We start from the raw sequence: 25981 nt of genomic DNA on the forward strand, positions 1-25981 counted from the left end.
CTTTCCTGTTCTTTCTCTATTGGCTGCTGAACCCATCTATTGGGTTTTTTATTTTAGTTGTGTGTTTCACTTCTAAAATTCCCATTTCAGAGGCACCTGTGTGGCTCAGTCAGTTGAGTGTCCGACTTTGGTCAAGGTCATGAGCTCATGGTTCATGAGTACGAGCCCCACATTGAGCTCGCTCCTGTCAGTACAGAGCCCACTTTGTATCCTCTGTCCTCCTCTCTCTGCCCCTCCCCTACTTGTGTGCATGTGTGTGTGTGTGTGTGTGTGTGTGTGTGTGTGCATGGGTGTGCGTTCGCTCTCTCTCAAAAACAAACAATTTTTTTAAATAAAATAAAAAAAAATAAACTTCCCATTTCAGCTCTTCTTCTCTATATCTTTTATTTCTTTGCTGAGACATTCTGGGTTTTTTTTTGTTTGTTTATTTTAAGCATTTTCATAATGGCTTGTCACAACATATTTATGATGACTGTTAAAATTCTTGTCAGATAACTCTAACATGTGCGTCTTCTCTGTGTTAGCATCTGTTGACTGTCTTTTGTCCTTCAAGTTGAGCTGTTTTTTGTTCTTGGGTTGATAGTGATTTTCATTTGAAACTTGAACATTTTGAGTATTGTGTTTTGAGATTGTAGAGGTTATTTAAATCTTGTGTTTTAGCTGGCCGCCTCTGACACTATACCAGCAGAGAAGAGAGGGTGCCATCTTGTTAACTGCCAGATGGGTTAGAAGTCCAGGCTTCTCATCCGCCATCATTATGCTGGGTGGGGTTGGAAGTTCAGCCTCTCCACTGGCCTCCTAGGCTGATTCCATCCTGACTGGGAAGCATAGGAGTGTCTTGTTCCTCCTGTTCCCCATGTGGCCTCCACTTACACTGCAGTGGGAATCCTCATTACAGGCTGGTGGGTATGGAAATCTGGCGGCCCACTGAGCTTTATCTCACACCAACACAGTTAGTGGGGAAGGGTGCCTTGCTATACCCAGGCAAGAGTGGAGGTCTAGATTCTATTTAGACCTCGTTGACTGGGATGGAGATGGGGCTGCAGTTTTTTGAATGGTGATTGCCGGGATAATTATTGCCTAAAACTTTTCTGTCTCTCTGGGCTGTCCTTTCCTGGTTCTTTGGCTCATGAAAGCACGCTCTTCTTGAGGCTTTATTTGTGTGATTCCATTGGCGTTACTGGGTATTGGCTTCTCCATCACTCGGTCTGGGATATATAAGGCAAAATAAAATCCAGGGAACTTTCTGTTGTGGCATTCCTCATATCTTGTAGTCTCTAGCCAGTCTGTCTTTTCTCTTTTGCTGCCTTTCAGAGTCTTTTTGTTTGTTTTATATGTATTGTCCAGGGCGTTTAGCTCTACTTAGCAGGATTCCTTTTTTAGTTATTTTAAATAACAGATACTTATTTTTACTGTTTTGTTTACACTGTGATGGTGCTGTTTCTGAGACAACCTCAGAAAGCTCAGATACTCCCTGCCCTCCCCCAAAGGGGGGAAAATACTTGTTATGTCAACACTTAAGGGCTAGCAAATTGTAGACTCTTCTAAAATATTTGAGTCTTTTATTTCCTGGAGTCACTTGTAGTGTTATCTTGAGCTATTAAGAGCTTTTGTTACTACATATAAAGATGTCATGTAGACGTTCTTATTTATTGCTTAGTTGGGAAAGCTTGTTGTGGATTTGAGTGCGTGTTAAAAAAGGAAATATTTTTGACCCCGGCAGCTAGGGTGGTGTGTGTGACTCTGCATTTTTATCCATGAGAGCGCTACAGTGTACTTTAACTTAGAATATGTGCTAAATTCTTTTTTTTTTCCCCCTCCAGCTGGAGTCGAGATGGTCATAAGCTCGTGAGTGCTTCTACTGATAACATAGTGTCACAGTGGGATGTCCTTTCAGGCGACTGTGACCAGAGGTTTCGGTTCCCTTCACCCATCTTAAAAGTCCAGTACCATCCACGAGATCAGTATGTTAATCTGCGCTGTTCTTTCCTGGGGCAGGGTCTGATTCTGTATGGACTAGCTCCAGGCTCATGACAATTTCAGTTTAAGGTTTTAGGAGGCAAAAGTACACATCTCTTCAAACCTTCTACATAAAATAATGTTTCTGTCTAGGTTGGCTCTCCTGAATAGATTTTAAGGAGAGTGAGTGCTCTATAATTAAAAACTGGCCAATATTAAGACGTTGGAAGCAGGCAGAGGTAGGAATAAGTATAATAACGGGTCCTTGACCTGGAGCTTTCCACGCCTCCCGTCCCTCCCTACCCCTGCCAATTATTTGAATTTCTTTTGACGGAAATAGTTCAGTATTCCAACTACATTTAAGAAAAAGAGTTACCCACCATTCCATTACCCAAACATAACTGTTTTCATTTTTCTGGGTTCTCTATTAGTCAAGGTCTCTTTAAGTATAAAGCTTGTTATATCGTGCTTTATAGCTCACAAGGCACTTACGTGCGTGCGTTATGAGATATACGTAAATGTGTATTTTTACATGGTTTTAGTTTGTTAGTTACTTTGTTGCGTACATATTGCTACTAGTTTGCTACCACTTCATATTTAATTTTAATGATTACATCCTGTTGCTGTATTCAGTTGTTTTTGTTTCCCTGTTATTAGACACTTAGATTTTAGGCCTTTCCGCGTTTTAAATTTGCTTGGGCTGGGAGAGTTGATGAAGGTAGTGACAGGCATCAGGGAAAAGGGCAAGAGAATTAGCCTTCTGATACCAAAGCAACAGCCAATGTACTATTCATATTTTTAAACAGGAACAAGGTTCTCGTGTGTCCCATGAAATCTGCTCCTGTCATGTTGACCCTTTCAGATTCCAAGCATGTTGTTCTGCCGGTAGACGACGACTCCGATTTGAACGTGGTTGCATCTTTTGATAGGCGAGGGGAGTATATCTATACAGGAAATGCAAAAGGAAAGGTAAGCCTGGAAGTTAGTGAAATAAGCATCAGTCGTTCACATTTACTTGTTTTGCTTCCTTTGACGTTTCTTTTATCCCTGGACTACGCGTGTCTCCTGCTGATGGCAAATGTAGCCTGTTTTCCTCTCATGCCTTCATAATAATTTCTGTTCTTTTGATTTAGCGTGGTGAGGGATTAATTCAGCCTTAGGAAGGGGTGGAAGGGCCTTTTGCTGGATGCTAGTAATGAGGGGCTGTTACTCAATTATAAAAGTTAAGAGTCATAGCATAAAGTAGAATACATCTGTTGAAAATGTTTTAATGCCTGGTTCTGTAAATCTTGTATAATTCAGGCCAGCTTAACGTATGGTTTTGTGGAGTAGAAGTCAGGTTTAGCTGGGCTTTCAGGTCCCTTTTAAAAGCTTAGAGTTTGTTGGGGCGCCTGGGTGGCTCAGTCGGTGAAGCGGCCGACTTCGGCTCAGGTCATGATCTCGCGGTCCATGAGTTCAAGCCCCGCGTCGGGCTCTGTGCTGACAGCTCAGAGCCTGGAGCCTGTTTCCGATTCTGTGTCTCCCTCTCTCTGACCCTCCCCCGTTCATGCTCTGTCTCTCTCTGTCTCAAAAATAAATAAATGTTAAAAAAAAATTAAAAAAAAAAAATAAAAGCTTAGAGTTTGTAGTTCCATTAGGAAACTTGATTTTTTTTTTTTTTAATGTTTGTTTATTTTTGAGAGAGAGAGCGAGCACGGGAGAGGCAGAGAGAGGAAGAGAGAGAGAATCTCAAGCAGGCTCCACACTGTCAGCACAGAGCCCGTTGCGGGGCTCAGACTCATGAACCATGAGATCATGACCTGAGCTGAAGTCAAGAGCTGGATGCTTAACTGACTGAGCCACCCAAGTGCCCCTAGGCAGAGTGTGTGTGTGTGTGTGAGAGAGAGAGAGAGAGAGAGAGAGAGAGAGAGCGCGCGCGCGCGCACGAGAGGGAGATTGATATTGGGGCATACAGGCTAGTATAATTTCATGACTGTCTTAGAACGTGGCCATTTTTGGAAACTGTGGTAAACTACACACAACATAAATTACAGCGTAAAACTTACCATCTTAACATTCTTAAGTGTACAGTTGAGTGATATTAAGGACATTCACGCTACTATGTACCGATCACCACCATGTATCTCCAGAGCCTTTTTCATCTTGCAGAACTGAAACGCCACTTGTTTACCAAGGACTTCTGTTCCTTGCTCCTTCTCCGGCCCCTGGCAGCCATCACCCTACTTTCTGTCCCTCTAGATTTGGCCACACTAGGTACCTCCTGTACGTGGACTCATACGGCATTTGTCTTTTTGTGCCTGGCTTATATCACTTAATCTGATGGCCTGAAGTTCTGTCACTTAGCCTGATGGCCTGACGATTCCTTCATGCACAGCGCAGGCCAGAATTCCCCTCCTTCTTGTGGCTGAATACGGTTCCATCGTATATATGCACCACCTCTTGTGTTCCCACTCGTGTGTTGATGGATAATTTGGTTGCTTCCACCTTTTGACTATTGTGAATAACATAAACATTCTATTTTAAGAAAAGGTTGAGGCACGGTCCTTTATTTGAAGAATTAAAAGGCGGTACCCGTTAATCAGGTTGAATACACGAGAACAGAAATGTTTATATTTCTACCCAGCTTTAGAAATGGAAGCCAGATCTAATTACTCGAAGTTTCCAGAATACTTAACTTTCTTTTTTCCCTTTCAACTTTAGATTTTGGTCCTAAAAACAGATTCTCAGGATCTTGTTGCTTCCTTCAGAGTAACAACTGGAACAAGCAATACCACAGCTATTAAGTCAATAGAGTTTGCCCGGAAGGGGAGGTGAGACCTTGTCTTTTTAGGGACAGTTTTAAAAGTGAGTAGAATGCAAACATACATTGAGATTCACAGTTTTTGTGTATATTATGCATACATTTTTAAGAAAGTTTACTTAAAAAGTAATCAAACTGTCAGTATCTGGTTCTTAAGTCCATAAAATGTTCTGCATTGAACCAGCAGTCACTTCTTCTTTCTCTGGAGGTTGTCGGGCAGTCCTTTTACAGAAAAGATATCTGGGTGGTATGTGCTTAGACCTACAGTGTCTGGCACATGGTAAGCACTGGGCAAAGTCAGCTCTTCTTATAATCAGAATTGATGTCACAGAATTCACATAGTAATTGAACATACATTCTATTTACATAAAGTCTGTTTACCTTTTTAATGTCAGGTGTTTTTCTGGTAAGTTTGGTTACCCAGCTAGAAGTAGGTAGGTCACAGAAACGACAAGAATCAGGTTGTGAGTGTCAGGAAGAGAGGTGACAGTCCTCCTGTTTTGTGTAGGACCATTCGTGTGTACTTTGAGGACATTGATGTTCAGTATTCTCTTGAATTAAGAAAAGGTTGGTGAAATCTGTAAGAAGGTAGTGAGATAACTTCTAGGTTAGATTTCCAGCGTCACTATAGTAAAAATTTGAACATTTTAAGATGACAGATTTAGTTTATTAACTCATTAGGAAGAATACGTTATGTACAAAACAGGCCAGGAAAATGAAGTATTCACATACATCTATCAGTTGGTGAATTCAGCAAGCTAGTTTCAGTTTAGAGGTCTTGGATTTCAGTCAAACACTGAAGATTAGTTGGTGCATATAGGGTTCAGGGATACACGCAGAGTATACAACATATTTTCACTTCAAATTATATTTTGGTTTGGAAGGTGATAGGTAAATACATAAGTACTCTAGCCTATCACTGAGTCTCTTCTCAGTTTATTAGTTGTCTTATGGTACTGTTCTAAGTAATGGGTAGTAACGGAAAATGTTAACAGAAGCAGATTTCTGACCTTCGGTGTTGATATTTTTATCCTTTCTCTAGTTGCTTTTTAATTAACACAGCAGATCGGATAATCCGGGTTTACGATGGCAGAGAAATCTTAACTTGCGGAAGAGATGGAGAGCCCGAACCTATGCAGAAATTACAGGACTTGGTAAATAGGTACGTCTCACAACCTGGGAGACCACGGGATAGTTCATGACCTGGGCTCAGCTTCTGGTTCTCCTTGGATACTTTCTTTGTCCTTCAGAACCCCGTGGAAGAAATGTTGTTTCTCTGGGGATGGAGAATACATAGTGGCCGGTTCAGCCCGGCAGCACGCCTTGTACATCTGGGAGAAGAGCATTGGCAACCTGGTGAAGATTCTCCATGGCACGAGAGGAGAGCTCCTCTTGGACGTAGCTGTGAGTAAAAGGAGAGGTTGCTGTCGTCACTGACGTGCAACACATCATCTCGGATCCATTCTTAGAGCCGATTTTTCTTTCCTTCCTTAAATTTAGTGGCATCCTGTTCGACCCATCATAGCATCCATTTCAAGTGGAGTGGTATCTATCTGGGCACAAAATCAAGTAGTAAGTCTTTTTCTGGTTTAATTGTTTTGAAGCTAGACACCCTTTCTTTATATCCAAGAACCTTACAGTTAGTAAGCTAAAAATGACCTATTTAATTTCTTTTGCATGTGCTTCTTGTAACTTAATTAAATACAGATGCAGTTTTGCTTTATTTTGGTGGAAGAGATTTAGCCCAAAGCTGATTTACTAGCTCTGTTTTCAGAGAGAAAGCCTGTTGTATTTTTCTGTTACTCACCTGAGAGAGAGTTCTCTTTTGCTCTTCTTACTTTCAGCTCAGTTAGTTTCTGTTTTACTTCCCGGTTTTATTTTGAATACCTTTACTTTGTAATTCGCATACCCCTAAGAAAATGTTAACGTTTTACCTGATCATTTCATCCTAAGAAGATTAAAGATGACGGTTCTTATGGAAGAACTCTGGTTAATAAGAGAATGTTTAAGATCGAAATACCTTAAGATAATAAACCTTACAGATACCTGATTTTTATTATCTGCCAGGTTTGATCTCCGAGTTCTGCGTCTCTTACATCCTCCGATCTTTCACTTATATCAGTAACGTGTAGCTCATAGACTGCTGCTGTCTCATGTGGTTAAGTAGTGTATTTTGTCTGTGGCGTAGGAAAATTGGAGTGCGTTTGCCCCAGACTTCAAGGAGTTGGATGAAAATGTAGAATATGAGGAAAGGGAATCAGAGTTTGATATTGAAGATGAAGATAAGAGTGAGCCTGAGCAGACGGGTAAGATTTCTTGACTGCAGTCTCTTTTTCTTTAAGCTCACGCAGTTTTTTGTTTTTTGTTTTTTTAATTTTTTTAATGTTTTTATTTATTTTTGAGACAGAGAGAGACAGAGCATGAGCAGGGGAGGGGCAGAGAGAGAGGGAGACACAGAATCCAAAGCAGGCTCCAGGCTCTGAGCTATCAACACAGAGCCCGACGCGGGGCTTGAACTCACGGACTGTGAGATCATGACCTGAGCCGAAGTCGGATGCCCAACCGACTGAGCCACCCAGGCGCCCCAAGCTCACACAGTTTTGACAGTGTTTCAAGAGTCTTTCGGTGGTAGGCACTGACGGAGGGCTTCCATGGGCATTTTTCATTTTTCCTAGGGTTCCACAGCACTCCTACCATTTCTGTGTGTGTTTCCTGATTAATTGCACATGGTTAAATGAGGATTTACATGCGGCACCTAGCAGTGCTCGGCATGGGGGTGGAAATTCAGCATATGTTTGTTGAATGATTAAGTATACTGAACTATTTGGTTTTCCTTCTTTGTTTCTCTGGAATTTTAGTGTATGGGTATCATTAGGCTGCAAGTAAAAAGCAGTTTTATACTTCTTCTCATACCTCCACTGTGTTTTTTTCCTGCAGGGGCTGATGCTGCAGAGGATGAGGAAGTGGATGTCACCAGTGTGGACCCTATTGCCGCCTTCTGTAGCAGGTGAGCCGCCTCTGCACGTGAGACCTCAGGGTGCTGCTGCTCCTGCTCCCCCTCCTCCTGGCTGTTCTGTCAGCCTTCGTTCGTTAGTTCAAAATGATAATGTCTTTGGTGTACAAGAAATCCCGTCCCTGTTCCCCTGATAGAGAATCTTAAGAAAAACTGAAATAATTCATTTATGCTGTTTTATTTTTACGACTGATTTTATTATCGGTATAGTCAGATTTCCCTTAACTCATCTTGGCTTTCTTAAAGTTCTAGATCCATACCTGTTGCTTATGGTTAATATAGGTGATTCTGCCCTAGAGGAAGGGTTCATGGTTTAAGCAACTGTCTCCTCTTTTTTCCAATCCCTTGGCTGATCCTGTTCCAAATAGTGATGAAGAGCTGGAAGATTCAAAGGCTCTATTATATTTACCCATTGCCCCTGAGGTAGAAGATCCGGAAGAAAATCCTTATGGCCCCCCACCGGATGCGGTCCAAACCTCCCTGATGGATGAAGGGGCTAGTTCAGAGAAGAAGAGGCAGTCTTCAGCAGATGGGTCCCAGCCACCTAAGAAGAAACCCAAAACAACCAATATAGAACTTCAAGGAGTACCCAATGATGGTAAGAGCTGCGTCTTGCCCCTGTTGCCGAACAGACGTCACTGTTTCCTCTCCAGCGCAGTCTGGTCATTTCCTATTTGAGGGATTTTACCTTGAAGGAAATTTCCCATGAGTCTTTCTCTTTTCTTTTCTTCCCTTTCTTTTTCTTTTTAATCGCGCCTTCCAGCTTGGTAATGATTTCATCTTCTTTTGCTTCTCTTTTAAATCAGAGAAATTATGCCTTCTAGTACTTGGCCTAAGTGACAGCTTTCCATCTCCTGACATCTGGCTCAGAGTGCTTCCTTACACCATTCTTCTTTTTCCCTGTGGAGTGGTGTCACTAGGTGGTAAAGTACTAGTCAGGCCTGGATAATCTTTGCATTCTTCCTGCCTACCTTTGCAGTCGGACTCCGGAAGCCTTTATCATCACCTCTTGGGATAGGACGGGGGATAGGTTGGACGGTGCGTGCGTGTGTTTACTCCCGAATGCCATCCGTTCTCTTCTAGCTAAGCACACACGAGTGACTTGTGCAGCCGTGCGTCTCCCTAGGGTGGAGTATGCCTGCTTGCTCCAGGCAGTGTGGTGTTTGTTGGTCACTGCTGAGTTTTGCATCAACTCTGCAAGTTGTTTCACTGTTTCTGCTTTACAAAGGAGAAACTTTAGGCTTTGAGAGGTCAAGGGGCTTGCCCAAGGTCTCGGGCAGTGGCGTAGTCAGTATCGTTGCCCTGGTCTGTCTGGTTCCAAAGTCCAGTTCCCCTTCTGCCCCCACATGCCGGTGTGCCCGTGTGCATCCCTGGCCTGGCGCATGCGATATGTCGTTAGTGTGTTTTTCAGCTACCTTGCTGGTGTAGAGCTGCCATGGGATGAACCATACAGGCCATCTGTGCTCTTTGGTCAGGCAACTGTTTCCCATTTAGCGGCCACACTCTTCTGTAGTTTTAGAATCAGTGAGAGCAAACTTTCCTCCTTGTATTAATGGATCTGGGACCCGAGAGCAACACTCTTTGCTCCCGGGTAGTCACAGCGTGCGGCGCGTGTCTGGTTGGGGTGCTGGGATGGGCGGCGTGTGGATCCCTTTCCGTGCCTCTCTGTCCTTTTACAGAAGTCCATCCACTACTGGGTGTGAAGGGGGATGGCAAATCCAAGAAGAAGCAAGCAGGCCGGCCTAAAGGATCAAAAGGTAAAGAGAAAGATTCTCCATTTAAACCGAAACTCTACAAAGGGGACAGAGGTTTACCTCTGGAAGGATCAGCGAAGGGTAAAGTGCAGGCGGAGCTCAGCCAGCCGTTGACAGGTAAGGACACACTGGGAGCGCTGTCTGGCTTGCTTCGTGGCCTTGCTTTGTACAGCCCCTGACTCCGTTTAACTGCAGCGTTCTTTCCCTCCTTCTCTCCTTTTCCCAGTGGCAGACATTCTCTGAGTTTCAGGCTGCTGCCAAGGGCAGGCAAAACCAGATTTGGCTTAATTCAGTGGCTCTTAACCTTGGGTCTGTAAATAGGTTTCAGGGGATCTATATTCCCCTGATATTATATGCAAAACATCGTGTGAATATTTTTGTGGGAAAGATGCCCATAGCTTTCATCAGATTCCTGTAGGAATCCGTGAGCCCCGAAAGGGTAAGAACCCCTGGTTTAATTCATTTCTTTGCCTGTGTTTGCTTCCAGGTTTTTGTTTTGTTTTGCCTGAAATGAAAGAGCCAGACAGATAACCAGAAGTGTATAAAGCTTGCTTTATGCAGCCCTAGCTGTTTGTAGCGTTTTGTCTTTCTTTAAACTGTTCACATCCCAGAGGTGGGGGTTCTGTCTCTCTCCGTAGTCCAGAAGCAGTGACAAAGCTGTCAGTAGTCCCGTCACGTTGAGGAAGAAGGTGAGATGGTTTTCCAAATAGGATGAGATTGCCACAAAAGACCGCAACCATATCTGTGTAGCTTCTTAACTCCTAAGCCTTTGAAACTTACTGAGTTTTCTCACTTTGCTTGAGGGAGGAAATTTTTGGGGGGATGGAGAACAATCTTAATTTCCTGTCAAATACTTGCGAATGCAGGCCAAATGGTCTCTTGTTTGGAAAATAGTAATCAAATTAGAGTCCATTTCTATTCAGACATGACTGGGTTTTGGAAAACGTATGTATGAGCATCGCCTTAGTGCGGGCAGTGCTCTAGATTCCCTGTGGCTAGGTCAGGAGACTCAGAGGCAGGGCTGATAAACTGTCAGTGGTTGTATTCAGATTTTATTCCTCAGGCTTAAAAATTTTTTTTTAAAAATTGTTTTTTAACGTTTATTCATTTTTTGAGAGACAGAGACAGAGGGTGAGTGGGGGAGAGGCAGAGGGAGAGGGAGACACAGAATCCGAAGCGGGCTCCAGGCTCCGAGCTGTCAGCACAGAGCCAGACGCGAGGCTCGAACTCACAAACCGCGAGATCATGACCTGAGCCGAAGTCAGCCGCTTAACTGTCTGGTGCGTCAGGCACCCGCCCCATCCTCTGGCTTTAAAATTTTAACTCCAGCGTTGTGACCCCAGCTGTGCTGGCGTGACACGCTACTACAACGTGGAACAGAGTTCCTTGTTTGAGGTACACCTTCAGTCAGTTGATCATGATGAACATGAGTTCTCTTCCGTAGAGAAGCTGAAGCAGACTCAATTACTCACTTTGAGTATTCCACCTCACGCGCTAGATTTAGATGTTCCGTTTTCACAGCCAACGCGTGGCACTGACAGCAGCATTGTTTCCCCAACAGCGCTATTTATGTTGTTCACTGGGGATCAGTTACCACCTCTACATTCAGTCCACTGAAGGCTCTCTCTGTATGTGTTTTAAAATAGCCGGGACGAGTTTCATGGCCATTGCCAACAAAGATTGCAGGCCAGTAATTGATTCACGTAAATACAAACGATCCTTCTATAGCCTAGTTCTTGTACAAGCTGTGGCCACTACAGAAAAACACGGTTTACCTTTAAATAGATTTCTCTGGCCTAACGAGCTGAAATGCTTGAGGCTGATGTAAAATGTGGCCAGACATACGGAGTTAATTGAAATACTCTAGGACATAGTCTCCTAGCTTCTTCAAAACCTGCCAATAATTAATCATTTGCTTTTTAATAGTCAGTGTATGGCAAATAAACCACTTAAAAGTTTTTGAAAATTCACATTTCCCTTTCTATAATTCAGTGATTTCCACTTTTAATTATAGTTGATCTGATCACTAACAGTTAGGTAAATATCCCTGGCCTTTCTTCAGTTGGGTTTCTGTCACAGACCCCGTGAACCACTGTTAGATTTTACAGCATAGAGTACAATGGCAGTGTTGTTTCTCAGATGTACTTGAAAAATGTCTAAACGAGAGTCAAAATCAAATGTCGAAAAGTTTGCTCAGCCATTTTTATTTCCTAAAATTCTCAATACTTCTCAAAATACTGAATACAGTTTGCAGTGACATTTTCAAGTATGTGTGTAATACATGCTTCAGTAGAAGTTAGTGTTTCGAAGCTCCTGGCAAGAATGGATACCATTATCTAGAGCCTATTAGAAGTTAATTCCTACTCACTGTGCTGACAAGATTAAATAAGGTAGTGACCTCATTAAAGGCTAGAACTTGTATCTCGGAATAGCGGGGGCTATAAACCGGACTTTTATTTTCTGCATTATTTTTAGTAGGTGCTCGAGTTGATCAGCCTTAAATAGAGGCAGCTGTTCTAACAGCTTCATCCTTAAAATTTTTTTTTTATGTTTATTTATTTTTGAGAGAGAGACAAGAGCGTGAACAGGGGAGGGGCAGAGAGAGAGGGAGACACGGAATCCGAAGCGGGCTCCAGGCTCTGAGCTGTCAGCACGGAGCCCGATGTGGGGCTCGAACTCGTGAACCTCGAGATCATGACCTGAGCCCAAGTCGGACACTCAACTGTCTGAGCCACCCAGGTGCCCCATTACAGCTTTATCTTTTAGAAGGACTAGAGGGGACTTCCACGCCAGGGGGATGATAGGTCTTTTGACATCACACAGACAGAACAACTGCTCAGATGATGCAAACACTGCACCAGCCTCTCATGACTGTGCAGCTCACACTTCCCCGCGTAAACTACACTTCCTTCCTCCCGTTTTCGCCTTTCTTCTCTGGCCCCGTTGCTTGACTTTTTCCTGAATGGAAATCTCCCAAACCGCAATGGCCAGATGAAACCAGAGAATGCTGAGGAGCAGGATTTAGAAAACCTCAAAGGCGGCCTTTGTGGTTTGCTCCCAAGACTTCCTCAGAAGGCTGCACCCAAATTCACGGACTGGCTGCGGTGTGGTTTGGGTCTTTATGGAGGCTGCGCATCTGGGGGAGAATGGGGACAACTCCATTAGGCCTCTTGAGTTTCAGGACAGCCTGTTGGATCTTTTGTGTGGGATTCTGAGGTAAAACCTCTTTGGCATTCGAGTTTTGTGTTCTTCCGCGCCTCAGAGATGTTCCATAAAAAGCGATGTGCGGTCATTGTAGATTTTCAGGAGATACTAAGATACGAAACCTGATCCAGATGCCTGAGGTTGAAGCGTCTTCAAAAATCAATTCAGTGGGAGGATTGTATTTGCAGAGCCAAGCTTTGCGGATCTCCCCTCTCCCCCCAGTGCCCTACTTTTGCATCAGAGCCAAATTGTTTGAAAGGATTACAGGTGCAGGCTGTGTTGCTGCTCAAGGTAGATAAATGGCCACTGTTTGTTAAAATGTGCAGTTGACCAGTTACTGATGAAGCTATTCGATAAGCCCTAACTGGTCCTGATAAAGCTGATAGCCTGTTGTGTGTTGCAACAGGAGATTATGCATTTTGAGGGAAGATTAGAAGACACATAGACCTGTATAGGAATGATCTGGCCATCTCGAACTTGGGCCTACAGAAAATTCTTCCCTGTCAAACAGCTCATTGGTGTTAAATAGCTTCAGTGGACCCACATCCGTGAAGACATGCCTTCCGTGATGAATGAGGACCCGTCAGCGAAGCTTACTTAGCAGTGGTAGCCTTGAGTGAGCTTTGGACTTTTTGGAAAGACCAGATCCACATCGTCGACGCCATCTCTGTGATACCCCTAAATTACCTTATTAGATTCTCTCCAGAGTATAGCCCTCAGAACAGAAACTTGAGATTGAGCAGAACCACCAGGGTCCTTGTTGCTGTGTGACTGCTCAAAGACTGCCCAAGAACTAGGGCTTCTCGGCAGTAAACAGAATCAGTAGCCAAGTGTGACAGAGTTGTGGCATGTCGCACACATGGTCTAAAGGCCTCTTGTAATGGTGGGCATGAAGAAGTTGGTATGTACCTGGGTCTCGTGGGGGTGGCGAAGGCCAAAGCGAGCATAGGCGCTGCTTCTGGGGGCACACGGGCACCATGTCGATTTCCCTGCGTGTGGCCACACCGCTGTCCCAGACCTCTGAGCCACCTCCTGAATCCGATTGTTTTGAATGCTTGGTAGGGGGTGAGGTTTTTTTTCCCCACTTCGTCTCTCTCTCTCTTTTAAGGTTTATTTACTTATTTTTGAGAGAGAGGGAGAATCCCAAGCAGGCTCGTCACTGTCAGTGCAGAGCCTGATACGAGGCTCTATCTCCGGAACCGTGAGATCATGACATGAGCCAAAGTTAAGAGTCAGACGCTTAACCAACTGAGCCACCCAGACTCCCTATCCCACCTCTTCTCTCTCTCTTTTTTTAAATGATCAGTCTTTCAAAGGCTGATATATGAACTCCTGCTAAAATCAGACAGCTACTTGGATATTCTTTCTTATCCTTTGTGATCTTATTAGCGGACTAAGGTAACGTTTGAAAGTTAATATCCAGTTTTTCTTAGACTGCCTTGGCTTTGGCTGACACTGGGAGGTACCGGTGACAGCTCTTCATCATGAGCTCAGTTTCTGTGAATTTTCTGTTCTTGGCAATTCCTTTATGTTGCAGCAAAATAATACAGATCCTTGGGGCAGGTTTTTAAATAGCCTGGAGCTCTTCTCTTGTACTGTTTCTCTATTTTATTTTGCTCATAGTATTATTGCTTGCTGTGGTTTTGGGTTGTTACCTGATACCTCAACAAGCCTTTGTGTGTGGGTTTTTTTTTTTTAATTTTTTTTAATGTTTTTATTTATTTTTGACATAGAGAGCATGCACGCGCATGAGCGGGGGAGGGGCAGAGAGAGAGAGAGAGAGAGACACACACACACACACACACAGAATCCGAAGCAGGCTTCAGGCCCCGAGCTGTCAGCACAGAGCCCGACACGGGGCTCGAACTCACAGACTGCGAGATCATGACCTGAGCCGAAGTCGGACATTCAACCGACTGAGCCACCCAGGCGCCCTGTTTTGTTTTTTGTTTTTTTTTTTTTTTTTTGTTTTTTTTTTGGTCTGTCCACATAAATGAGGACGATCCAGAAACATTAACTGACCTCAGATAATCAGTGTAATGTACCTCATTAGTCATCTGGAGTGCCCATTATTAATACTATTGATTTATGATCAAACCAGTTTTTCCTGTCGTGATTAAGGCTTAAAATGTTAATGCTGTGTTCGTTTTTAAATGGCTAAAAGTAGATTGGTCAGGGTACCTATGGGAACAATCAGTGAAGCTGGCCTTAATGTGATAAAGGCATGGTATTGAGTCCTGCGCAGTACATTCTTCTGCTGCAGGCATTTTTTTTTTTTAAAATCAATTCAAGAAGTTTTTACGTTTTATGTTGAGAGATCTGAAAAGTGCCAGATAAACTTTTTATCTTACTGAACTGTATAAAGTTTAAATTTGATTTTTAACAACGTAGCATCCAGGAGAGTTTATATCTCATAATTGCTCATCTGTTCTGAGGCTGTTGGGGCTATATTTTTATTGCCGGTTTTCATCCGTGCTTGAACTTTTACTTTAAAAATCAGGTTAAAAGCAAAGTTTATAAATGGGTACTTTTCCTTCATAACTTGGACATTATTTTTTAACCATTTTATACCTTCAAATGGCATGTCCTCTCCCCCCCACCCCCCATTCCAGATGACATCTGGGAGGATTTTCTTCACCTTGTTCTCTTCTTACACTTCCTAGTTAATATTTCACAGCAGCCCATTTAAGGATGTCCCTCAGAGGTTGAACAGCTTCTATGGAATAATGGAATAATCAGGGAAGTGTTCGTTTGATTTTACTATTCAGGATTTTATTTATTGATCAGTTGTTGGTGCATAGAAATGCCGACAGTAGGTTTCATTCACGTTTCACCATATTGGGTTCTAAGGTGATGAGAATGTCAGTCAAGGAACAGGGGTGCTTGAACAACGGTCTGTTGCTCATTGTTAACCACTTAGTGACTGATTAGTCTAATATAGGAAAGATTAAAAGGTGTAGCACCCTAGAATTTCCTTTCCTCTACTTACTGCGCGTTTTGGATTGTAAAGCATTTGCTTAACCAGGTTAGAAAACGGTTATTAGCAGCTTAGCAAATGTGTAGAACTCTGATCATTTTGCTTTTATTCCCCTTTGGGGCAGTACTGAGGAAAGTATTGGGGTGGGGGTTTGGGATTTGGATTTTTTGTTGCTTCAGTAAAGGGTAAATGCGATTCGGAGTCGGTTTTCACTTAAAGGGGGAATTCTTAGCCCACGTGTGCGTGTCAGCCATCATCCCGCATCCGTCAGTACTTATGTGCTTGTAGGCTACCGGGCGAAGTTGATGCTAAAAGAAATCTTTTTGTGTCTAATCTCTTTAGCAGGGGGAGCAATCTCAGAACTGTTATGAAGACCCTTGAAGTTCTTCGTTCTTCCCCCACTTTGCCATCATGTGGCCTCTGGACACTGTGGTCAGTCATTTGAGATTGACTTTAATTTAACACAAAGGCCTCTACCTCCGACCCAGGAGGTGGAAGGAGCGAATCGTATGTTTGAATGAAGAAGTGAATTATGGAAGAAGAGTATACGGCCCTTCCCTTCCAAGCAGAAGTCCAAATAGGCTCTCAGGAATGAGGATTCGTGAAGATATCAAGCAGGAGTTTTGACTCACTCAAGCTTCAATGCTTAGTTCTGTTGCTGGACAAAAGAGACCAGTGTTGCTCCTCTAACTGTTGTACCCAGGATCATTTTGACCTGACATTTCCTGTCTCCTGTTAGCCTTTCATCCTCCATGCATGTCCTCGAGTGACTTATTCTTATCTGAAGTTTTGCAGCCGGTGTCCTAGAAAAACTTCTGTTGCATATTCTGTCTTCCATTTTTAAACTCCCTCTCTCGCCAGATACCTCCTCTATTTCCATTTTGCGTACAGAGGAGGGGCAGAAAAGAAAGTGCTTGAAAGAGTTCGTTTTCAGAAAGGGAAGAAAGATAAGAAAGGCCCCCTCTTCTTAACATACCCCATTTTGCTCAAGAAGCTGGGCTGGAAGAGGGTCAAGGCTTTTCTTTGTTTTCCTGGCATTGCATGGTTTCCTCCAGTGGTGGTTCATTCTCATTAATCATGGTTTTTGAAAATAGCTAGTCTCATCTATCTGCAGCAAAGAATCATCCGTAGTTCACACTGCTTCGCCTGCACTGGCTTACGGAGAGGGGAACAGACCAAGGGGTCTCTCAGCAAGCTGCGTTTTTATTGGGGTGGGGGATCTATGCAAACGACTAAAGTCAGACCGTCCGAAATCAAAGCAGCAGTGACAACATAGTTCAAATCAAAGATCAAGGAGAAAAAAAATTTTTTTTATCATTGCCTATGGATAGCCGTCCTTCCCATCGGTCATTACGTTTCTCCCTTCTTGTATTCCCGCTCCTTCTCCCTGCCACCTGTTGTCAGTCTCTTCCTTTCTGTGAAAGGTTGCTTAGCTTTTTAAGAAAATTTTTTACTTTCTGCTTTTTGCTTTGCCGTTCTTTGTATAAAAAGTAGCAAATTGGATGGACGCATCCATGAGGTGTTTGAAATTCTCTGTAAACCCAGAGTCCAGAGACCAGGTGTGGAGAGGGCTGGCTGGCCCGGCAGGAGGCACTTACCCTGGGTGGCCAGCTCCGTGGTTTTCTCAAAGGAGAGTGTCAGCACTGTGCTGCTTGTGAGCTCCACCAGCCGCTGGGTGCTTCTGTAGCCGGCCAGACAAGTTGATTATCTTTTGGATTTTAAGAGAGCAATCAAAGTAGACATACATCAGGAAGAGCCTCTTTCTCCCACTCCATCTTTTAGAACCAGAACATTCAGTAGTTGAAGTAAGAGCTCCCCCTGAGTCAACTGCAAAATGTCTGTAGTTTTAGATGCCACCACTTTTTTCCCCTCAGATGTTTGTGAATTTCATTTTGTATTTCACATCAGACCGGTGGTTGAGATTGGCGAGTGGCTCTTTAGACACGTGTTTTGTTTTGTTGACCTTGTTTCCATTCCATTTCTCTGTGTGCTGTGCACCGTCACAAGCTGTGTGACAACGGAAGGCTCTGCCCCACTTCCTGGACGAAGTAACATGGTGCCCTCTGCTCGTGCCCTGGGACGTTTATGCCGTGTCCACCTCCTAAGCCGGCTGCTGAGAAAATCAGCTTCAGCCCTGTCAGGTTGTCTCTGGCAGCCGTTCCTAATAATTATTTATGCTTTGGAATTTCTTTCAGCTCCTGGAACTTTCTATCCAGTTTGATTTTCTCAGTGTGTACAACATATGCATAGTCTCTTCTCTTTTGTCATTCCTCCCCCTCCCCCCATTTCGTTTTTTAATGTTCCATAGTTTTGTACAAGATGAGACTTAGCCTTGGGTACTTCTTGCTGAAGCTTTAATGCTTTGTAAATAAAAGCGGATGTTTATTAAAGAACAGGTGTAGATGTTTGTTTGTAGACACTGATCGCTTCCGAAACTCACCAGCCACTTTGATTTGTATGACCGAAAATGCAGTTTACTGTTGCTGATGTTCGATCTTTCTGTGTGGAGATGCAGACCTGGGAGGGGTACGGCGGTGGTCGCAGAGTCTGGAGTTCGGCCTCTAGACGAGATTATAAACAAACAGTTGAAGAAGAGAGTTGGTATTAAATCGCAAAGATTGTCTAGGAATGATCTCTCCAAATTTTTTAACTCTGTAAGTGTGTGTGAGTGCTTGATAGAGGCCGCAGTGCCGGGAGATATTCTGGATGTTACAGAAATGCATGCGAGGGCATTCCCTCCTTCCAGGCATCTTTCTTAAAGCATAAATACCATTGAATTCCTCTTTACTAGACTTAAAAAATCTAGACTAAATAAAACTCATTGAAATAGCTTTCAAACCCATAAAGTCAGTTTAAGTCTTTGATTTGAATCATTGTCAAATCATTGTCAAATTGTCAAATTTTAGCAGTGTCTACCGCTAATTTTTTCTGTCCTGTGACTAAGAACCCGTCTTTGACATCATAGCTGTTTCATAGCAACCTTGACCTGAGTGAATGATGAGCTCTTCTGGTCTGTAAAGGGAGTAGGCCAAGAAGCAGGCAGGATTAGGTGTCTTCTTCCCTAGAAGACACCTTCAGGGCCCTTGGGAAGGAAGCATGGTAGAATGGGAGAGAGGAGCCATACTGGGCATATTCCGCCCTCCCCTCCCCCTGCCCTTGCTGATAAACATTTGGATTCTCAAAGGGTGGCTTGGCCCTTGTCTTCATGAATTCTCATTTCTTTCTTTTCTTTTTTATTTTTTTTAATGTTGGTTTTTTTTTTTTTTTTTTTTTTTTTTTTTTTTTTTTTTTTTTTTTTTGAGAGAGAGACCAAGCACAAGCAGGGGAGGGGCAGAGAGAGAGGGAGACACAGAATCTGAAGCAGGCTCCAGGCTCTGAGCTGTCAGCACAGAGCCCGACACGAGGCTTGAACTCATGAACTGTGAGATCGTGACCTCAGCTAAAACTGGAAGCTTAACTGACTTAACCCCCCCGGGCGTCCCCATGAATTCTCATTTCTATTTAAAATTTCTTACACGTGAACAGTGTTTCGCACTTTACAAAGTGTTTTCGTGTACAGTTTATCATTTGATGCCCAAGGTGACCTTCCTGAAGTCGGCAAGGAGGTCTTAATTTACAAAGGAGCAAATAGAAATCGAAATTGAGGAAGGATCAGTCAGCTGCGTCCCAGTCCAGAGTTCTTAATCCTTTTTTTACAGAAGGTTTAGGAGACTTTAAAATCAATGATAACTTAATGCAACATAATTTTTTTTTTTTGACTTGGTATTTGATGTCTTACTTGGTCAGATTTAACTGAGGTTTTGAAGGTCGTTAATTTGGATCCCACACCTTGGAGAGGAGGAGCAGGGGTAAGGAGGAATGTAGCTTCACGACGCATTTGACGACATTTGGAAATTCGCTTCAGCTCCTGAAGTCTCTTCCCGAGAGGGTGGATTGAAATTCATTACAAGGGCCTGAGAAGAATGGAGACTCGTGAAATAGTCACTAACAAGAGCAAGTAAAGCAGCGAAGTTGGGACTTTTTTTCCTGCCTCGTGGCCTCGCCCCTTCGCAAGGACTGGACTTGTGTTTATTGAGTTGCAGTGTTTCGCCGACAGTGGGTGCTGCACCCTGTCTTGTGACGTTGAACGCTATCTCGTGTCAAAGGAAGTAAGCTGTGATATCATAGAGGATTCACTTGGAACTCTGCGGGGTGCTGGCTGATGGTGATGAGATGCCCACCGAGACATGAAGATTTCAGCTGCTGGTCTCATCCTTGGGAGCCTGGTGTTAGCCTTCTCTCTGCCTTTGGCGGTGGCTTTGTCAAAAACACTGGCCATCCCTAAGAAGCTGCAAGAAGCCGTGGGGAAGGTCGTTGTCAATGCCACAACCTGTACTGTCACCTGTGGCCTTGGCTACAAGGAAGAGACAGTCTGCGAGGTGGGCCCTGATGGTGTGAGAAGAGAGTGTAAATCTCAGCGCTTGGAATGTCTGACCAACTGGATCTGTGGAATGCTCCATTTCACCATTCCCAAAGGGAAGGGATTTGAGCTCAGCTGTCTGAGTTCAGACATCCTGGAGATTGGGCAGGAAGCATTCCGGTTCACCTGGAGACTTGCTCGGGGTATCATCTCTACTGATGATGAGATCTTCAAACCCTTCCGAGCCAGTACCTACTTTGTGAGGTTTCCCTCTGTTCAGGAGTACGACTCTGGGACATACCGGTGTGATGTGCAGCTGTTAAAAAACTTGAGACCTGTCAAGAGACTCTATTTTGGGCTGCGGGTCCTTCCCCCTGACTTGGTGAACCTGAATTTCCATCAATCCCTTACCGAGAATCAGAAGTTAGTTGATAAGGGCCTGGAAGTGAATCTAGACAACCAGTCCGAGCCTCACCGCCCACGGTGGAAGAAGAAGGTGGCTGTAGCCTTGGGAATAGGAGTTGTCGGTGGCGTGGCTGGTGGTGTATTGATGGCCATTGCTCTGGGCTTTGGGCTGAGGGTGGTCTATAGAAGTGCTGGCCTTGAGTCCTTAAAAGCCCTGAAGGACTGGCTGCCCAGGACCCTGGACTGGCTGTTTAGGAAGCCAAGCTAGCTCTTCAAAGGATTGTCTGGCTGAGTGATTGTGGCTCAGCCAGGAGGGAGGGCTTCCACTGCCAAAAGTGAGTGGGGCCCGGGGACAGGGGCAACACCATGGTAGCGTGATGGGCAATGCTCTGCCTCTCCGTGTCCCAGGTGGATCTCTTCCTGATCTTTCCTGCCCACGTGGCACCTGGGAAGCCCGAGTATAGGCCCCTCCCCTGTCCCCGGGAAGAAGATTCTGTCTTCAAGCTCGCAGTCATTATCTTTCACAATTTGAGGCCTCTCTACCTCCATCCCTTCCTCTGAGTGGTATAATCACATAAAGGATATATTAATAGCTTTTCTAGTGGAAACCTTTTTTTCCTCTTCAATAGAAATAATTCACGTGGCTGTGTATAGACCTGACCTTCTCTGCTCTTTAGTAAAAATCTCCTGCATATGTGTAAGTTGTCCCATAATCAACCTAGCTCTCCTCTTTCTTAGATTTCTTAGACATTGAGCACATCGCTTTGGAGGACGGCATATGCCCATGTGTGGCCAAGCCAAGGCGATTAGTAATGGCATCTGACCCGGGTATGTAACAGCCACTCAATACATTGCTCCTTCTCTACGCCCCCGGTGAACCCTCTGTGTTCAGTGTTAAAGACTCCTGGTAAAACGCTGGACCCTTCACCTGGTAGGTTTCCCCTGAACAAGTTCCTTGGCTTGCCTCCTGCTCCTGTTCTTCTAGCTCTTGCAGTGCCCTGACGTGTGTGTTCCTGGAAAGGTCAAGTGTATTGGTTTCTTCCAGCAGCCAAGGCTGTCCAAGGAGGGACTAAGAGCTTCCTACCTCCGTAGGAAATAAATCCTAAGACCCTCAGAGACCATTGAGGCAGTGTGAGGTAATTAGCTGATGGAATTGTCGGGGAAGAGGCTCAGCCACCCCCTGAGCTCATTCTGAGAGAATTAGAGCATTTCTTCTCCTCACTTTTCTCTAGCTGCAGACATGGTAGCAGATACGAAGACTCGGACTAGTGGTTCTCTTCTCTAGCTATGTGTCTGAATCACCTGGATAAACTTTTGAAACATAAGATTCCTGAGCCCCAACCCTGAGGATGCTAACTCAGTTAAAATTGTGGCTAATGGCTCATTATTATTCTATTAAAAACAATTTCAGGGGCACCTGGCTGGCTCCGTCGGTAGAGCGTGTGACTCTTGGTCTCGGGGTCATGAGTTTGAGTCCCATGGTTTAGCTTAACTAAAAGAAAAAAGAAACGTTAAAAAATAATTTCCACGCCATAGAAAAGTGGAAAGAAAAGTTTGATGACAACCCATAGATCCTCTGCTTAGATTCACCAACTGTGAATGTTTTGCTACATCTATCTTTCTGAATAGATGCTGATTTTACCGAACACTTGGAAGTTAGGCACAGACATTGTGACCCTTTACTCCTAGATCGTGTATGCATCTGCTAATAAAGATTCTTCTGTACAACTGCAACATCTTCACACCTAAGAAAGTGAACAATTCCCTAATCTTGCGTATGGTTGTTACTTCTCTGTCTTGCCCAACTTCTAAAATCTGATAGCCTTTTAACGTTTGATCCAGGATCGAATGAAGGTCCACATATTACCTTTGGTTGTTTCTCTTAAGTCTAGTTTTACAACAGACCCCCTGGGTTTTTTGTTGCTGTTTTGCATGACGTTGATCTTATTGAAAAGTCTAGCTGGGCCGATTGTCCTGGATAGTGCCCCACAGTCCGGGTTTGTCGTCATTGTCACATGACCGGATTGCGGAGGAATGGAACTTCAACATTTTTTGATGACAGCTCCACACAAATGATGTCCACTGCTCACCACAGGTGCACGGTGTCGGGTGATTCGTTACCGATACGATACGCGTGACGATTTGGTTAAGGTGGTGACTGCCCCGTCTCTCCAAAGGTGTATTTTTTTTTTTTTCCTCTTGTAATCACTTATTTGTGGGACAATACTTTGTGATGATCGGGTTTCCTAAAAGCCATGAACGCCTTGGAATCCATTCACGATCCTTATTACCTGCTGGGAACTGCAGCGTCTTTAATGTGCCCTTGCTGTACTTATGAGGCTGCATTTTTCTACAAAGAAGAACTACTCTTTATTTTTGAGCTCTCCGTGGATTCTCTTTTTTAGTGCATTATATATAATCCATTAATGTCTCATTTCTGGTGTTTAAATCGTCCCCAGTTTTGGCCAGTGGGAGTCTCTTCGCTTGTCCTTTTATTGTGGTCCCATTTGACTTGGAGCATGTCCTTGCTTTCTAGAACCACAAAATGCCTCAGATCCACATTTGGACTTTGCTCTCTCCGAGGGGCTCTGGTTTCCTTTTGGTGTGGGCAACAGTGTTTAGAAGCCAAGGTCTGGTCTGGGTGCTAAAAGCACTCACCGCCACTGGGGGGTCATTGCTCTTAGGTTCTTTCATTGCCCCAGATACACATAAATCTTAGGAGTTCAGAGCATCTCTGCTTTTCAGAAGCTTTATAGGTAATTCTGGTGGAGAGCGAACATTGAAGCCCACTGGGGTAGGCCCACGCAAAGTCTACAATTTACTGTAGACTTATTTTGAAAAGATCTTAAATTTTCCACACCCCCTTTCCCCCATTCTCTCTACCTCAGAGGGAACGGGCTTCGGAAGACCTGGGTTGTGCTTCTGTTTCTGCCGTTGACTGTAGCTGAGCGGGTGGACTGACCCACCTGTGTGTGTGTGTGGGGGGGGGGGGGGGCAGGTGCGCGCGGTCCTGCCAGTAAAACTGCTGGAAGCCGTGAAGGGCTGGACATGAGTTAGAGAAGGTTTCTAATGAAGCACCTTCATTTGGCTCTGGACAGTGTGTTCAAGCCCTCGGGAGAGCGCTTGCTATCCTTGGAAAGACCGTAAAACAGGATCTTTAATGAACTCCGTGTGATGTTGCTGAGGGGGGAGGAGGGCTCAAGGGGCACGTTGCCCATTTTACAGATGGAGAGCCAGACCCAAGAAGAGTCAAGTGACCCGTCCGGCCCCTGTTGCAAGCCACTAGTCGAGCATGGCATGGAATATTGTGCAGCTCTATTCTCATGGCCTTCTGTGCTTTGGGCTCTTGAATGTTGACTCAGAGGATGGGAAGGGATTGAACAGGGAAGAGGAAAGGAAAAAAACAAACCCCAAACCCGTCCAAGGTGTTATTAAAGACCAGAACTCAGTTCAGTTTACTGAATCCCGTGCATGTAGTCCGCCTCTGGAGGGATGGTCAGGGCCATGCCGACTGACCGAAATTTAGGTTCCAGGCTGGCCGGTGCTCCCAGCAGCCCCTCTGGATGCAGAGTGGAAGAAGGGATTAGCCTATCGCACAGTTGTCCGCACCAGCCCCTCCTGGGGGCTCAGGGGGCCCTGGGCGCATCGCTAAGCGCGGAGGAGCAGGGCCTCCGCTTGCCCCCGTCTCCCTCTTCTCCGGGGAAGGCGGTGGGGCGCAGTCAGCACGGAGCCCTTCCGCTTTGTATGGAAAGACTCGAACGCGGGGCTGTGCCAGTGGGTCTCTGTGCACGTCTCAGAGCTAATGGAAGCTCGGCAAGTGTTTGTTGAACGCAGGGGAGAATATTGCAGCTACAGAACGTTGAGTAGGAATTCAGATTTTCTTGGCTGCTGAGAGCAGAGACTGGCAGCAACCTTGCTGGTTGGCGGCCACTATAACCCTGCAGGGAGAAGATTTCCCTTTGGTACCGTTGAGTCTGGAACTGTCAAATGTCTTAGAAATCAGGGAAGCCCGAAGCAATACCGTCATGAGCAGTGTTCGCTGCCCCGTGTTAGGTAAAGCCAGCGCGGCCGGCAAGATGCCTGCTTGCACTCTGCTTAGGCCTGTCTTTTTTTGTTTGTTTGTTTTTAATGTTTATTTATTTTTGAGACAGAGAGAGACAGAGTGCAAGTGGGGGAGGGGCAGAGAGAGAGGGAGACACAGAATCTGAAACAGGCTCCAGGCTCTGAGCTGTCAGCACAGAGCCTGACGCGGGGCTCGAACCCACGAGCCGTGAGATCATGACCTGAGCCGAAGTCGGATGCTTCACCGACTGAGCCACCCAGGCGCCCCTGCTTAGGCCTGTCCTAAAGCCCCTTGGCCCAGTTCTTCCCCCTCCCAGGCCTGCGTGATGCAGGAGGGGCTGTGTCTTGTTCCTTCCTTCGAGCTGACTGTGTGAGGGGGAAGGCATCGGCCACAAGACTGGGTTTCGAGAGCAGGACAGGAGGCGTGCTTCGGCCCGACGATAAAAACACCCACGGCAGGTGCCAGCTGCCTCAGCAGGTTGAGAAATCATCTTTATTTAAGAACTGCCTGCTACCAGAGTCAATAAATAACTACCATTACAAGAAGTACAAGAGAGACAAACGATAGGCCAGTGGAAGTGGTTCCATTTCGACAAAATCGGGGTCAAGTCGGGGGTCCGAAGAAGCCCCAGCCCTCGCCCGGCTGTGAGACTAAGCTATGCAGGCCCTGGATGGGGCTGGGTAAGTTGGAGTCTAGGGGCCAAGGCAGGGTGCACCCCAGCTAAGGACACTCGGCTTCCTGGGCCTCGGGGCAAAGTTATCTGACCTATTTTTTTCCTCCCCAGCTTCCCTTTATTATCCTGCCTTCCTAAAGTCTATGACCCTATATACAGCTACCGGGCACCTCTCTCTATGGAGCTTTTAGAAGTCCCTTAAAAATGCCCACCTCGTCCCTCACGCCACCCCAGGAGCCTCTCTGGCAACCTCATTCATCCCAGGATGAAGCCCAGGGTCGGTCTGACCCGGGGAAATGGGGCACCACACTTGAGCCTCAAAACCAGGTTTGAGGAGAAGTCTAGCCCTCCCACCAACCCGGAGATGCCCAGCCGGCCATCCCACATCTGAGCCAGGAAGAGAAAAGGGAGTCCTCTGGGCAGGGAGGAGATCGAGGGAGTAAAGCATCCTCAGCCAGCTTGGGTTCCTGCCCCGAGGGGACTAGATGGCCCCGGTGCTGTCTTCCACTCTTCCGAGAAAGAGTACCTGAGGTGAGCCTTCCCCCCTGGTGACACGGCTGTCACTACCCCTGCGGGAAGAGGCTGCAGCAAAAAGGGGCTGCAAAGACTCCTCCGATGCTGATCTAAACCTCAGCCCTGGAAGGACATCCAGCAACATGTCCTCACACCCCCAGACTCCACCTCACCTAGACCCCAGGCCAACAGCTGTCAGAATTCCTCCAAGGTCCCTAGAA

At 45.1% G+C, this 25981-nt stretch overlaps 2 protein-coding genes across 3 annotated transcripts in view; both read left to right on the forward strand.

The window, feature by feature from the left end:
• The window catches only part of RBBP5 (RB binding protein 5, histone lysine methyltransferase complex subunit), a 36001-nt gene extending 17904 nt beyond the window's left edge, over window positions 1-18097 (forward strand). Inside the window, exons 4-14 of one of the 2 annotated variants that reach the window (XM_047076631.1) lie at window positions 1824-1964; window positions 2766-2928; window positions 4660-4769; window positions 5802-5921; window positions 6010-6163; window positions 6260-6331; window positions 6948-7065; window positions 7697-7766; window positions 8141-8370; window positions 9452-9643; window positions 16050-18097. In XM_047076631.1, coding sequence (XP_046932587.1) covers window positions 1824-1964; window positions 2766-2928; window positions 4660-4769; window positions 5802-5921; window positions 6010-6163; window positions 6260-6331; window positions 6948-7065; window positions 7697-7766; window positions 8141-8370; window positions 9452-9643; window positions 16050-16078 — 1399 coding nt within the window. In that variant the 3' untranslated portion in view covers window positions 16079-18097. The remainder of the gene's footprint in view (window positions 1-1823; window positions 1965-2765; window positions 2929-4659; window positions 4770-5801; window positions 5922-6009; window positions 6164-6259; window positions 6332-6947; window positions 7066-7696; window positions 7767-8140; window positions 8371-9451; window positions 9644-16049) is intronic. The other variant, XM_047076632.1, reaches the window with a different exon arrangement.
• Window positions 18098-19201: 1104 nt separating this feature from the next.
• TMEM81 (transmembrane protein 81) lies at window positions 19202-21886 on the forward strand. Its single transcript, XM_047077241.1, has one exon. It carries the CDS (start codon window positions 19934-19936, stop codon window positions 20777-20779), a length of 846 nt encoding a protein of 281 aa, XP_046933197.1. The 5' UTR covers window positions 19202-19933; the 3' UTR covers window positions 20780-21886.
• The last annotated feature ends 4095 nt before the right edge of the window (window positions 21887-25981 follow it).

Source organism: Lynx rufus, unplaced genomic scaffold (assembly GCF_022079265.1).
Source record: "Lynx rufus isolate CCGP_SWC_20201006 ecotype Redwood Valley unplaced genomic scaffold, mLynRuf1.p SCAF_15, whole genome shotgun sequence".
Lineage (NCBI taxonomy): Eukaryota > Metazoa > Chordata > Mammalia > Carnivora > Felidae > Lynx > Lynx rufus.